Source organism: Diabrotica virgifera, chromosome 8 (genome assembly GCF_917563875.1).
Source record: "Diabrotica virgifera virgifera chromosome 8, PGI_DIABVI_V3a".
NCBI lineage: Eukaryota > Metazoa > Arthropoda > Insecta > Coleoptera > Chrysomelidae > Diabrotica > Diabrotica virgifera.
Genome location: NC_065450.1, coordinates 219,491,167 through 219,506,988, shown reverse-complemented (window position 1 = coordinate 219,506,988; position 15,822 = coordinate 219,491,167). Strand labels below are relative to the sequence as shown.

The 15,822-nt window shown below is 32.7% G+C and overlaps 1 protein-coding gene across 50 annotated transcripts in view; it reads right to left on the bottom strand.

The window, feature by feature from the left end:
- Window positions 1-15,822, bottom strand: part of LOC114336647 (mucin-4) — a 46,102-nt gene that overhangs the window by 12,106 nt on the left and 18,174 nt on the right. For 15 of the 50 annotated variants that reach the window (XM_050658015.1, XM_050658022.1, XM_050658038.1 and 12 more), the window contains exon 1: window positions 10,249-10,409. The exons of the other annotated variants lie outside the window; for them this stretch is intronic. In XM_050658015.1, the coding sequence (XP_050513972.1) occupies window positions 10,249-10,300 (52 nt within the window). In that variant the 5' untranslated portion in view covers window positions 10,301-10,409. Of the gene's footprint in view, window positions 1-10,248; window positions 10,410-15,822 lie in introns of those variants that run through there. 50 annotated transcript variants of the gene reach the window in all.

The following is a 15,822-nucleotide window of genomic DNA, read 5'->3' as shown; positions in this document are numbered from 1 at the left end:
AAATGATCAGCTCTGAAAAGAAATGAAACCAAACTGTCTATTTAAGAACAGTTATAAAAATAATTCGCATATTGGACGCCGTAGCGAGATCTATTAACAAAATGAGAAGTCCCAGATTCGTAAATCTGAAAATCTGTCGTGGAACTAATTTCTGGGCACATCTCTGCCTTTTACAATTTATAAGCCAAGGAGACGACGAATAAAAGAGACGAATGGGACTCTATAATGTGCAGTCACATTCCGTCTATTCTTCTAGGACCTAGGAAAAAATCCAACGAAAGTTGGTTCCGTATACTTACAATGCGAGTTAAATTGATAAAATGAAACAGAGCTTATATATGTTTCATTTCGGTTTAGAGAAGGTCAATCATCCCCTTACGTACATTTCAGTCTCCTCACACCTGACACAATACTTTCGAGTATTCGTTACAAATCGTTACTTTTGTATAAAGTAGTCATTTACAGTATTCGTTACTTTGATTACTATGATTACTTTTGTTACTTTTGTATTTGAGTACCGGTAATCATATCGAGAATCATATTTTTCAGTAGGTCGGTATTTTGTATAGGTATTCCGATATAACAACTACCTTCACCGATCTGTTTAAGGGACAAATCGTTACTTTTGTATAAAGTAATCATTTACAGTATTCGTTACATTGATTACTATGATTACTTTTGTATTTGAGTACCAGTAATCATATCGAAAATCGTATTTCTCAGTAGGTATTTTGTGAGTGTTAATGTTAATTGCGGAAACATTAACACTCACAAAAAAGGTAGTGAACAAGATTCGCATAACTCAGAGGGCTATGGAGCGCCAGATGTTGGGTGTCTCCCTGAATGACCGAATCCCAAACGAAGAAATACATCGTAGAACAAGAACAGCGGACGCCGTCGAAAGAATCGCGTCGCTCAAATGGAATTGGGCAGGACACGTCGCCAGATTGTCAGACAGCCGATGAACAAAACGTATTGTCGAGTAGAGGCCACGAGAAAAAGCACTACGGAGCAGAGACGACCACCAACCAGATGGGCTGACGATCTGAAGCGTATTGTCGGCAACTGGATGCAAGCCGCACAAAACAGAGAAAGATGGAAAGAGCTGAGGGAGACCTATGTCCAGCAGTGGACGTGTACGGGTTAATGATGATGAGGTATTTTGTATAGGTATTACGATATAACAACGACCTTCACCGATCTGTTTAAGGGATAAATTGTTACTTTTGTATAAAGTAATCATTTACAGTATTCGTTACATTGATTACTATGATTACTTTTGTATTTGAGTACCAGTAATCATATCGAGAATCGGAGAATCGTATTCCTCAGTAGGTAAGTATTTTGTATATGTATTCCGTCGCACTCTTAAAACGCTTCATACCGATAACGATTACTCCTGTCCGTTACTCGCTGTGATACGATCGGTATTTTTTTATAGAAAGTAATCAAGTGTAATGGTTATAGATACAATAGTCGTTACTCGCTCTGATACGACTGGTACGAAGTAATCAGAGTAATCAAAGTAATCAAAGTAGGTCAGTGGCGTAGCGTGAGTGTCGGCTGCCCGGGGCGGAAGACAATTTTGCCGCCCTCTTATTAAGGTATTTTAATTTAGTGTATACTATACATTACATACATAACTTATAGAGAACATTTTGGTGAGAACAGTCATCATTATTTTGCATTATACAGGTTAGATTTTAAATAAAAAATTTGATCTAAGTTTTACAATCACGTTTATTAATACAAAAATTCTTTTACTTTAACCAATTACACAAATTAATATAACTTAGGTAACTATCACTTAAAATTATAGTCCTGTCGCCAGGGGGGGGGGTACAACGGCCTCCTTAATTCAGATGGACTTACCCAAGTTTTTTTTATATATTTTGACCCGCAGAATACGAATTTTTTGGGTAACAGTTGATCCGGATGTCGATAAGATTGTTATAGACAAAGAACTTGAGGAATTACATAACAGCGATTTCTCGCAAAACAAAACATATTTTTGTATTTTTTGGGTCATTTTAAGCAAAAAATATTCCTACAAGTTTTTTCGTAAAATGCATAGTTTTCGAGAAAACCGCGGTTGAACTTTCAAAAAATCGAAAAATTGTAATTTTTGAACCCGAATAACTTTTGTTCTGAAGCTATTTCCTTGTGGCATTTTTTATGATTAATTATTTATATGGGAAATAAGCCACAATTAAAATGAAAAAAATAATTTTATTAACGTTTCGACGCCCAAATCGGGTGCCGTTGTCAAAATACAAAATATTAATAAAATAAACTAAAGTGTTGTTGCTAAGCAAAAAAATTCTTCTAATAATTTATTTAATCTCACTCATTTATATTGGCAATTCAGACATATATTATACATTTTAAAGTAGAAGACTTTAAAATGATATTGCCAATATTTATGAGTTGCGTTCCTGGGACGACTTACTGAAAGATAGTTCATTCGATTACATGAAATTAACCCCAACTCAAGAATATCCGTCATAAAAAATTATAGCATGTGATATGTCTTTAAAAAGACAACCAAATGCAACGACAGTAAAATTTTCGCGTTAGAGACTTCATAGTAAATCACAAGGGAAAACCAGGAAAAAACCTTGTGATACTATCCCGACATCGTAAGTATTTGGTCTTACATTAATTTACTCTCAAAAAATAATACCAAATTCTGACTTGTAACATGTTTAAATTATTATAAATAATATTAATAATACTAGATATATAAGTAATACTAAAATATATACTAGCTCGATATTATTGACTTACTAATCTTGGTATTTTCTTTCTATTGACTTCCTCTTTCAGTATGGGTAACCACATCCTACTGCATTCTACCGAGGAATTTGCGACACAATTGGTTTCATTTAGCATAATTAGAGTCGCTTCTTTGATTTTTCTCTTTTTACTATCTGATTCTTTCAGGACTATACTTGAATATAAATTTCCCATATAAATAATTAATCGAATAACTTTTGATTAAAAAATAAAGTAGCAATTCTGCTTACCGCATTTGAAAGTTTAAGTCAAATTATATCGGTTTTGATTATTTGCATTGCTAAAAATTTATTATTTTATTGTTAAACAAAGCTATAAACACCTAGTATGTGAGTGATGTTTTCAATTATTTCTCATTTAAAATCGAACGAGTAGGTAGAGTAGCTACAAGTGCAAGCGAGGCAATTTCTACGTAGCATGCGTTAAAACGCAGGTATTAGGCACGGGAAACACTATGTGTTTATAGATTAGTTTAACAATAAAAAAATTAATTTTTAGCAATGCAAATAATCAAAACCGGTATAATTTGACTTAAACTTTCAAATGCGGTAAGCAGAATTGCTACTTTATTTTTTAATCAAAAGTTATTCGGGTTCAAAAATTGCAATTTTTCGATTTTTTGAAAGTTCAACCACGGTTATCTCGAAAACTATGCATTCTACGAAAAAACTTGTAGGAATATTTTTTGCTTAAAATGACCCAAAAAATACAAAAATATGTTTTGTTTTGCGAGAAATCGCTGTTATGTAATTCCTCAAGTTCTTTGTCTATAACAATCTTATCGACATCCGGATCAACTGTTACCCAAAAAATTCGTATTCTACGGGTCAAAATATATTATAAAAAAAACTTGGGTAAGTCCATCTGAATTAAGAAGGCCGTTGTACCCCCCCCTGGCGACAGGACTATTAGGTAAACCTTGACCATCGACAAGATTAAATAAAATCAATTTTTAATTAGAACTAGAACGATACTATAATGTTATATTTTTATTTTTATTGAAAAGTAATATGAGTATTTGTTAAAATTAAAAACAAAATTTCCGTCTTCAATTAAAAATTTATACGTTCACTTTTTTTTTAAGAGCAGTCTTTTATTGCACCGTCAATGTCTATCGCATCACACACCTCTTGCTCAATAGACAAAATAGCCAAATTAGTTAACTCACTTACGGATATCGAAGAGGCCATGGCATGCCAGGACTGAAGGCCGTTATTTGAGTAGTTAAGTTAATGAACTGCAGTTGAGACGCCACACACATGCAGTTTTGTGATCGAGCGTGCCAACGCCTTTACGAAAACTGCGTGTATGTGGTGATTTTGCTTCAATTAAACGCCTGTCAGTCGCTCGGCCTCGTCGATATCCGTAAGTGAGTGGCCAGCATTGTACTCGTTGTCGATCTTAAATAATTTTTAATCAATTTCAATTTTAACAAACTTCTCTCACAGCTGGCATTGCTTATAGCAACTGTGAAAAATATTCGGAACATTATTAAAATATTAGGCAGAGTATCTTCCAGCTTGGATTTAACAATAAATTTAAATAATTCAAGTGAGTCTGCATTAATCAATTTATTTTCGTTGCCTGTAGCAGCAACGAAAGTCCGCAGTCGAAGTCTTTCCAGCTTGATATCCTGCTCGTTAATTTCGTCAGATGCGTAGTCTAGATTACATTCAGTGTTGTCTGGAGCTAATAATATAGCCGGCGTTATATAAGCAAACGTATCCGTTATATTCTATAGCTGTTAAAATCGCTCACGAATTTGTACAAAAACTCTATCTAACGAATAAAACAGCTTTCGTCTCAACTCATTTTCACAAGACAGGTTAGTATCTCTAGTTCCGTCATCAAAAATATGCTTTCTTGTTATGCGCCTCCTAGGTTTTATGGAAATTCCAAGTTCTTCACACATATTTTTTGCATAACCTACAGAGCCATTTGCCATTCCTCTCTTTTCTCTGTTAATATCATCTGCAAAGCATTTATTTTCTGAGCGCTTTATGTCAAGTCCCCTTGTTTTTAAATATTTTTATGCATCATTTACTTCATGTAGCACCGGTTGCCACAGGCCCAAAAAACAAAGAAAGGAAAATGACTGCATCGAAAGTAGTAAAGCGCCTGCATTTGTCCTAGCGTTTAAGCTTTCACCTGCCTCTGTCAGTTTTTCCAAAGTGGCGAGAATGTCTTTGTAATGATGTCATGTCACATTTACAGCATCGCCTCTTGCACTCCACTGCGTGTCTTGGACCCCTTTTGCTGATATCAGAACTTCCCAACGATGTATCGATGAGGAAAAAAAAAGAATAGCAACGTTCTAAAGTGCCGAAAAAAGTTACTGAATCCACCTCAACTGAGGCAGCGTGTAAACAAACTAGGTTTAACGAATGATTTGAGCAAGGTACGAATTCAGCTTTAGGGTTTATTTCTTGAATTCTTTGCTGAATTCCTGAATACTTTCCAGCCATAACAGCAGCATTATCATATGATTGGCCTATATTAGTTGACTGTATCTAGTTGCGGTAAAAATATAAAATGGTTCAAATATTTACAAAATATTTTTATTACTAATTGTTAAATTTTGCCGCCCCCCTAAAAAGTGCCGCCCCTGCCGCCCCCACTACGCTGCGCCACTGAAGTAGGTACAATAGTCGTTATTCGTTCTAATACGATTGGTACGAAGTAACGAAGTATGTCATCAGAGTAATCAAAGTAATCAAAGTAGATACAATAGTCGTTACTCGCTCTGATACGATTGGCACGAAGTAATCAAAGTAACGATTTGCCTCTCTGTATAGTAATCGTTACTTTCGGTATTCGTAAGTAACGAGTACTTTGTAACGAATAGTTACTTTTTAAACATCACTAATCGGAGGGGCTTCATGATCAGCTGTGAATCGAAATGAAACCAAATTGTCTATTTAAGCAGAATTATAAAGATAATTCGCTGCATAATATGTGGACAGACTTCACGTGCCACGTGCACAGATTTCCTACAGGCAAAAGACCACTCGGACGTCCCAGAATCTGATGGAGAGATAACATCCAAGCAGATCAAAGGAAAATGAACATTCTATTTAACCCTATGTTGATGGAAGACCGAACAAATAGGAAAAGTGTTGTACAGTCAGCCAAGACACACCCGACACCCAGGGTTGTAGCGCTACGTGATGATGATAATATGTGACTGTGTATTGTACAGTATGTACAGTCCCTTTTGTCTCCTTTATTCGTCGTTACGAATTTGTACTGAAAATTACCAATAGAGTAGTAATACTTTGCAATATTAATGTTCAAAACGGTATTGTTTTATGTATTTAGAGATTACATATTTGTAAAATATTTTTATTAGAAAATTGCTATAAATAGAACAGAAATGGTCATGCTACTTATAAATTTTAATCTACAAAACCTGTCAATTACTCATCTTTGATGTGATAAAAGTTTGATAAATATGAAATAATATCATCCGAAAAGAACTAATAGTAGTTTCCATATTGAAAACTTGGTATTGATTTTTTTTGGGGGAATTTTATCTTGTAGTAAATAGAAGAAGAAACCGGTATTCTCGATAAAATATAAAAACAATAAAAGAACCATATTGGAACCAATCAGCAAAAATTCCCATTAAAAACAATATTTTAACAGAAACTACCTACTAAATAGGGGGAATTATATTACCCCCTATTTTGTTCAATATCTATTTATGCTGAGAAAATATTTCAACTAACTTTAGAAAATGAGACACAAGTTATGAAGACTAATGTAGCCAAGGAAGTTGGTCTTAAGATCAACGAGGACAAGACCAATTACATGGTGGTTACGAAGAACCCAAGACCAAGGGTTAGACAAAATGTAACAATTAATGAATACAATTTTGAAGTCGTCAAAGAATTTAAGTACCTGGGAGCGATCATAACATCTGAAAATAAATATGAAAAGGACGTGGCAGCCAGGATCATTGCAGGAAACAGGGCATATTACTCATTAAGGACTCTACTTAAATCAAAAATACTCTCAAGACCAGCAAAAATAAGAGTATATAAGACAATAATTCGTCCCACAATAACGTATGGAAGCGAAACATGGACTCTGAATCAGCGGGAAACAACAAAATTACTGGTACTTGAAAGAAAGATACTGCGGACTATCTATGGGCCTTGCAGAGAAGAGACAACAGGAGAATGGAGAAGAAGACACAATGATGAACTCCAGACAATATATGGAGATGAAAACATAGTACGCTTCATTAAAGCAAACAGAATACGATGGGCGGGTCCCGTGCAAAAAAAGATTATACAAAAATCGTTAAGTATATAGGTACCTATATGAAAATGCAACATCACAAGTAAAAACAGAAAAAAACAAGCTGAAAATGCGAGCATTGTCATAACGAAAACTTTGTATATTTACGTATTTTAATTCATAATATGGAAATTTTCTATTATGAAAAGTAGTTTAGAATTAATAATTTTATGTTTTAATGTGCAATTATATCATTCTAATTTAAATGTTATGAACTATAAACGTAGTTTACTCTTGATCGAAATTAATATTTTTTATATACCTCGTATAAAATTAATAAAATTTTATACAAGGTGTCCCAAACCCAAAAGTAGTGGAACGGTCGAATATTTCGCGAAAAATACGTGTTCAATCATTTTCAAAAATCTATGCCCAATGACACCAAACACCAACCTCCACTACACCCCCTGGAGGTGGGGTGGGGGGTAACTTTAAAATCTCAAATGGAAATCCCTAGATTTTATTGCAGATTTCGATTCGTTACGCAAAAGTAAGCAACTTTTATTCAAGACATTTTTTCGAACTGTGGATAGATGGCCCTATAATTGGGAAAACGATTTATCCTGATACCATGGGTAAATTATAGAAACGGTCTAATATCTCGAGAAATACACTTCCAAATGAGAAGCCAAACAAATTTTTTTAATACTTTTCGAAAACCTATCGAATAACACTAAACATGACCCTCCAACCCACCTCCCTGGAGGTGGGGTGGGGAGGGGGGAACTTTAAAATATTAAAGAGCAACCCCCACTTTTTATTACAGATTCGGATTTGTGATGAAAAACTAAGCAACATTTATTCGAAACATTTTTTAGAATTGTTGATAGATGGCGCTTTAATTGGAAAAATACGATTTATTAGCGCCATCTATCAGCATTTTTAAAAAATGTTTCGAATAAATGTTGCTTAATTTTTCATGACGAATTCGAATCTGCAATAAAAAGTGGGGGGCTATTTAAGATTTTAAAGTTACCCTCCAGGGGGTGGGTTGGAGGGTCATATTTAGTGTTTATCGATAGGTTTTCGAAAAATATTAAAAACCTGTTTTTTGGTTTCTTATTTGGAAGTGTATTTCTCGAGATATTAGACCGTTTCTATAATTTACCTATGGTATCAGGATAAATCGTTTTCCCTAATTACAGCGCCATCTATCCACAGTTCGAAAAAATGTCTTGCATACAATTTGCTTACTTTTACATAACGAATGCAAATCTGCAAGAAAAACTAGGGGTTTCCATTTAAGATTTTAAAATTACCCCCCACCCCACCTCCAGGGGGTGTAGTGGGAGTTGGTGTTTGGTGTCATTGGATAGATTTTTGAAAATGATTGAACACGTATTTTTCAGTTTTTCCATCCGATGTTTAGTTCGCGAAATATTCGACCGTTCCCCTACTTTTGGGACACGGTTGCATCATAAATCTTAGAACAAGAAGAGCTTTTTATGAAGAATAATTTTTATTTGTCAAATTAAAAATAAAAGAGTTATAAATGAAAATGTTCTTGGTATCCATAATTTGAGAAAAATCTTCAAATATTTTTTTCCATTAGAAGGATGTAGACAGACACAATACTGGCTAGTGATTTTAGTCAATAATTTTGCCAATTCGACAAAAAAATAATTTCTAAATAGTTATTAATTATTACTAAATAATTAGTAATTTTGCCAATTTTGGCAAAATTCTCAAAAAACAAAAAAATTACCTTCTACAATCACTATCCAGTTGTGTCGAGTTTAGGGAACAACAAGGTATACATAATATTTTAATTTTATAGCAAATGGAACAGTCCATTTATCATAAAGGGGAGGCCGTATTTATACTGGTATAAACCTTTTTAAAACTGTTAATAAATTATTGCTTTTAAAATATTTATACTCAAATTGTATTTTTGAACATCTTATTTATTTTATATAATAATTAAATTCACTAGCAAAATGTCATTGATGTTTTATTAATACTTAATTTAAAATTTAGTTTGAGATTCACGAAGTGTCAAACTCAAATGTAAATAACCTATGCTTGGCAAATCGAGATTTAAAAAAAAGTAGCCTACTTCCTAATCAACCATTTGAGCTGACGTTTAGTGCGTCTGTAGGAGATAACCGGATTGTGACGTCACATTTTAGAATTTGAGGTCGATTATCTCGAAGACGGTTAGATATATCGAAATGCCATTTTCAGATTTGGATTCAGAAGGCAAAACTACATAAGAATCCATCGATACACCTGCTCTAAGTATTGCAGGAGCGGCAACGCAATAACACACACACTTTTGCAAATTTATAAACAAAAAGTTTTCGTTGAAAACAGAGAAGATCAAACTACTATACAGAGAGTGTTTAGACAAGGAGATTCTATCTCAACCAAGCTATTTAGTTTAGCTTTAGAAGATATGTTTCGAAATTTAGAATGCAAATAAAGGAGTGACCATAGGCGGCGATAACCTGAAGCATCTGAGATTTGCCGATGATATTGCGATATAGCAAAAGACACAGAATAATGGCAGGAAATTGCATGGATGGTACTAGACTTAAATATAAAATCAAAAGAAATAGGATTAAAAATAAATCTATAGCAAAAACTAAATATCTAACAAACGAAGCTCTAGATGTAACTGAGGATATAACTCTGGGCAACATCAATATAAAAAAAAAGTTGAGTCGGATAAATATATATATGTAGGACAAAAAATCGAACTATCAAAGCTTAACCTAAAGACTGATTTAAACGTAAGATGTTTGTAAGCATGGGCAGCACTTGGAATATTACAAACAGTATTCAAATCAAACTTATCAAAGCTCAGTGATCACAAATATAATGAAGAAATAAAAGACGATCGAAATAACAGATTTAATCGAAGATATGGTCATGCTAAAATGGAACTGAGCAGGACACACAGAAAGAATTGAAAACATCTTTTGTGTGAATCAAATTGTTGAATGGAGACCAATAACAAATAAGACGAGTAGAGGCAGGCCTCAAACTAGATGCACGGATGACACTGTTGGTCACGAATGTATGCAAAAAACAATAAACAGAAATGAATGGATACACCTAAGGGAGGCTTTCATCCGATTATGGATGGAATTCCCATTGATGATGATGAAGTATTATAACCTAATATAAATAACTATGTTAGTTACTTACCATTGATAGCGCATAAAGCCACGATTAAAAAACATGCACCTGTTAGCTTCATTTTTGGCTTTGTAATAAAGAATCTCAGTAGACAATAGTAATCAAATTATTTGCTTAGCAATTTATACCAATAACTTTTATCTATTTTATCATAACAGTAACAATAGAGAGCTTGCCCTATTTATATTATATTAATCCTAAGATAAGCTGTTCTTAGAATATTTCTCGAACGGATGATCTTTGCATAGTTTGAAGTATCAAAGATCTGATTACGATAGATCCTACAGTAAGATATAAAAATATAAAAAATATGAGTTTCTTTTTTTGTTCTTTTTCCACAAAAATGCTGCTACTTTCATGACATCCATGAAGCCCCCCTCCCAAGATTTCCCAAAAGCTTTCGCGATACCTCCCCACGCACACATACAGATAAACGTTTATCTACATTGTGCAACTGCTACTTTAATCAAAAATGTTTTGCAACCATATGCGTAAACAAGGTGTAATAAAATTACATGCCGTATTCTGGAAACAAAATTACTCAAATTACGACAAAATGTTTTATATTCTTATATTTTTATCTCATCTATTATACACTAAACAATTCTGATATCAAACCCCAGGTTATTCGCTAATCAAGTAATTTTATTTTTTACCAATAATGGGTGGAATGCATAAAACGTAGTACCTGCTAATGCTTCAAGTATGTACTACATTTTTCAAGATTTTACTACTAGACCAAGGCGCATCTGTAAAAATATTAGTACATTTGGACGTTGAGAGGTGACTCAAATTTTTTTGCAGAAATTGCTTGAAAATAAATCAAATAATAATATTTGAATTATCCTCCCTCTCAAAAAGGTCCGGAACATTGTTTAAATAATCAAAATGTCAAAAAATTAAGGAGAAATTCGATTTTTTTCTTGGTTTTTTGATTATAACTTTAAAAGTATTCATTTCCGAGAAAAGTTGTACTAACATAAAAGTTGTGTAATTAAATTTCCTACAATATAGAATCGGTTAAAAATTTAAAAAATAGTCACCCTTGTTACAAAATAGCAATAATTGTGAAAAAACCATACAAAAACAAGTATTCGCATTTTACGTTTTTCGACCATTTATGCTAAACTTAGGACCTTTATATTTCACCCTGAAAAACTTTATGATACATTAAAACAATACTTTAAATTTCATTAAGATCGGTTCAACAGATTTTGCAAAATAAATTTTGCAATCCAGCTTTCGTAAAAAAAATTCATTTTTTCAAAATGTTACAGGACTGAAAATAAAGCAGATAGCAAGTAGAAATTTTTTTTGCGTGTAGAAGTGTACTGTACCTTTCATTTGCAATTTTGCAAAATTAAAATCGATTAACACCACGGCGTCAGGAATTTTTTTAAATAAACATTAATTATTGGTGCTACGCGCAGGACAGCGGATAGTTTGCTCTGATTTGGGCATTCCAATGACCTTTGACAATGATTGATACATTTTAATTTTTATTACATTTCGATATAAATAAATAAATTTGTTTATTGCAAAATAAAAACACATACTCTATCTTTTAAAATAACACTTTTATTAGCAAAAACTTTATTTGTTCATCTATTTTAACTTAAATAATAAAAGTTTATTATTTTTAAACATATGCAATTGTTTAAACAATATTTCACAAATAATAATAAAATTAGTTTGATTTTTGTGGAATTAAAATATTAAAATACATCAAAATATAGAGTAAGATAATAATATATTAGATAATGATTGGAAGAAATTTTGGTGGAAATCAACTTGTGTGAATCGTACACCGCTGTCCTGCGCGTAGCACCAAAAATTATTGTTTATTTCAAAAATTTTCTGACGCCGTGGTAATTAATCGATTTTAATTTTGAAAATTGCAAATACAAGGTACAGTACACTTCTATAAGAAAAAAAAATTTCAACTTGCTATCTGCTTTATTTTCAGTCCTGTAACATTTTGAAAAAAAACATTTTTTTTTGCGAAAACTGGATTGCAAAATTTGTTTTGCAAAATTTATTGAACCGATCTTAATGAAATTTACAGTATTATTTTACTGTATCATGAAGTTTTTCTGGGTGAAACATGAAGGTCCTAAGTGTAGAATAAATGGTTGAAAAACGTAAAATGCGAATACTTGTTTTTGTATGGTTTTTTCGCAATTATTGCTATTTTGCAACTAGGGTGACTATTTTTTGAATTTTTAACCAATTCTATGTTGTAGGAAATTTAATTATGCAACTTTTATGTTAGTACAACTTTTCTCGGAAATGAATACTTTTAAAGTTATAATCAAAAAACGAAGAAAAAAATCGAATTTTTCCTTCAATTTTTGACATTTTGATTATTTAAACAATGTTCCGGACCTTTTTGAGAGTGAGGATAACTCAAATATTATTATTTGATTTATTTTCAAGCAATTTCTGCAAAAAAATTTGAGTCACCTCTCAACGTCCAAATGTACTAATATTTTTACAGATCCGGCCTGGTCTAAATTGAAAAAATACAACAAAACATAGAGTAAAAAAACAATATATTAGGTGAATATTGATATTAGAAATTTTGATGGTAATCAAATTATATAAATAAAAGTATTACATACTATGTATTTTGGCAGATCAAATAGGTAGGCTTATACCCATGATACATTAACAATTATTACGTGCCTGTTGCTTTTAAAAACTATTTAAAAGTCACTACAATATTATAAACTTTTTTGTTTCTGTCCTCACAACAATAAAACTAATATATTATACATTTGTTTACCTTTACCTTTACCTCCAAACCACAGCTGCCATATCGGATAATTTTTGACATGTCATTTGAACATCCAATCAGAACAAAATTATAATGCGCATGCGCCGGGCTGATAGGTTTTACCATGTAAAAAATCACCCTCTATCGCCGGTAAAGAAGTATAACTTCAAAAAAGTAGCACACTATCTGCGGACTTTGCATACCTATATTATTAATATATAGGATCTTATAATTCGATTCCAGCAATAAAATTGCTGGTAAATAACTTTTCCATGAATTTTGCTAATTAGCCCAGAGTATAAATATTTAACACAGTACCGTTTTCAACATAAATAAATATGCAGAGTAGTATTCCTTTATTAGTAATTTTCAGTAGATTCTTACTATGCATACCTAAGATATTCTGTATGTTTACTTTTCAAGCAGAATTTGAACGATATAGTTTTGTTTAATCTAATTCCTTTTTCTCCTTTTGTTTTTCGTCTGGTTTTTTATATTTATTATTTTATTTTTTTAATATCATATTTAATTTATTAATACTATTCTAGCATTAGCAAGCCCTTCCGATGCGGATTCAAAAATGTAGTACATACTTGAAGCATTAGCAGGTACTACGTTTTATGCATTCCACCCATTGTCAGCTTCATTCCAAATCACCTTCAATACACCCATCCCATTTTAAACCTCTTTTGCAACCTAACTTAATAACTTGGAAAATTCCTATTATATTTTTTCAGTCCTGGATGTTTGCTATTCGCTCCGTGCATAACTGACGTGAAACCTAGCGTAGTCTCCTGAAATTTTTGGCGAACACAATTTGACGTTAAACATATGATTCAAATATGACATATTTGACGGTAATGTAATATTTATTTACCATTTTTGATAAAATTTATTATACAAACAATAAGTTCGTGTGTCAAATAAATGTCAAATTAAAAAGCGGATATTTCAAAGTTCTCTGAAGAAAATATAAATTTTAAGGGTTTTTCTTCACTTTCTCGAAATAGTTTAGTTGTAGGTATTAACATTAATTAAGTTAGTCTTGTCGCCAGGGGGGGTACAACGGCCTCCTGTATTCAGATGGACTTACCCAAGTTTTTTTTATGTATTTTGATCCGTAGAACACGATTTTTTTGGGTAACAGTTGATCCGGATGTCGATAAGATTGTTATAAACAAAGAAGTTGAGGAATTACATAACAGCGATTTCTCGCAAAACAAAATATGTTTTTGTATTTTTTGGGCCATTCTAACCAAAAAGTGTTCCTACAAATTTTTTCGTAGGATGCATAGTTTTCGAGATAAACGCGGTGGAACTTTCAAAAAATCGAAAAATTGCAATTTTTGTACCCGAATAACCTTTGATTAAAAAATAAAATAGCAATTCTGCTTACCGCATTTGAAAGTTCAAGTCAAAGTATATCGGTCAAAAAATTGTTCGGGTAAAAAATATTAATTTATGCAATTTGATTAAAAAAAATGTTAAAAAAATTTTGACCACTTTTCGCGTGGGCAACTTCTTGAACCTTATTCTGGGGTATCCCACGAATGTGATTATGCAAAAAATCCCATGGGAATATTTTTTCCAACGGACCCGCCGATTTCGCATTGTCTATAGCTCATTTTTTTATCTAGTTATTGTGCTGATCACTGTATTTCTTAAATACAAGATTTGTTTGTTTTGCTTTATTAATAGACAACTTAAAAAACAAGCAAATTTTAAATCTATTATGAAGTTCCAAATTCCAATAACAAACAAAGAATAATTTTACTCAAATAGAATAAACCAATAGGTATAACCTTAAATGTTTACGACGGTCCGCTAATGAAATGTTGATTTGGTAATCGGGCAAGATCCCCTTGTGCATTCGGTAACTTTCGCCTCGATAGGGATGCGTTTTAATGAACGTATCAGTCCGTTACCTTAGGTAATAGGTTTGTTCCAACTCGATACAAAACCGCTCTTGAACGGTTGCAAGTATGCGCAGTAACGAAAAATGTGTTACTGCGCGTAATATTTGTTATTGCGCATGCGCATAACGATTCAAGAACGGTTTTGTATCGAGATGGAACAAACCTTATACATATCGAGATACGGGAGTTTAACTATTAATGCGCATGCCTATATGTAAAAAAAGATACGTTAGGTATACGCATGATACTATAAATAACAAGATAGAATCTTCCCGTAGCGCAAATACGTCCGAGTTCGCGCATCGCATGACGTAACTGGAGACCGGAATTTGGATTTTTGTTGTTAGCTTATCGTCCAGGCTGTATCGTCGCCCCCGTTAAGTAACATATTCCGATTCGATTTTGTTGCACAAACTCACTCAAAAAGAGTTCCTTATAACATAACAAATACACAGAGTGCCGGGAGGTGCCGCGGTCGGAAAATTGTTTAACCAATTTTTTTAAACAAATTCAAAAATTCAATTTTTTCACTTCGTTTAATTTTTTAGATTCTTTGGGTCATTATGAGCCAAAAAGGTCTCTTGTAATTTTTCTCTAAAATTGACTGTTGTTGAGTTATACTCGATTTAAAATTTGAAAAACGAGAAAATGACAATTTTCAAGGCTTAATAACTCGGTTAAAAATTATTATTATGAAAGTCAAAAAGTGACTGAATCAATGTTGGAAGCCCCCCTACAGGATCCTGAAGAAATTTTGTCATTATTTTATTACTGGACTGTTATTTTTAATTGTTAAACATGAGCGCTAAGTGAGGCGGCCGTCAATGTGAGTGCACTTGCACTCACAGCCGGAATTGTGCATCTCTTTCGCACTCACTATTGACGGTCGGC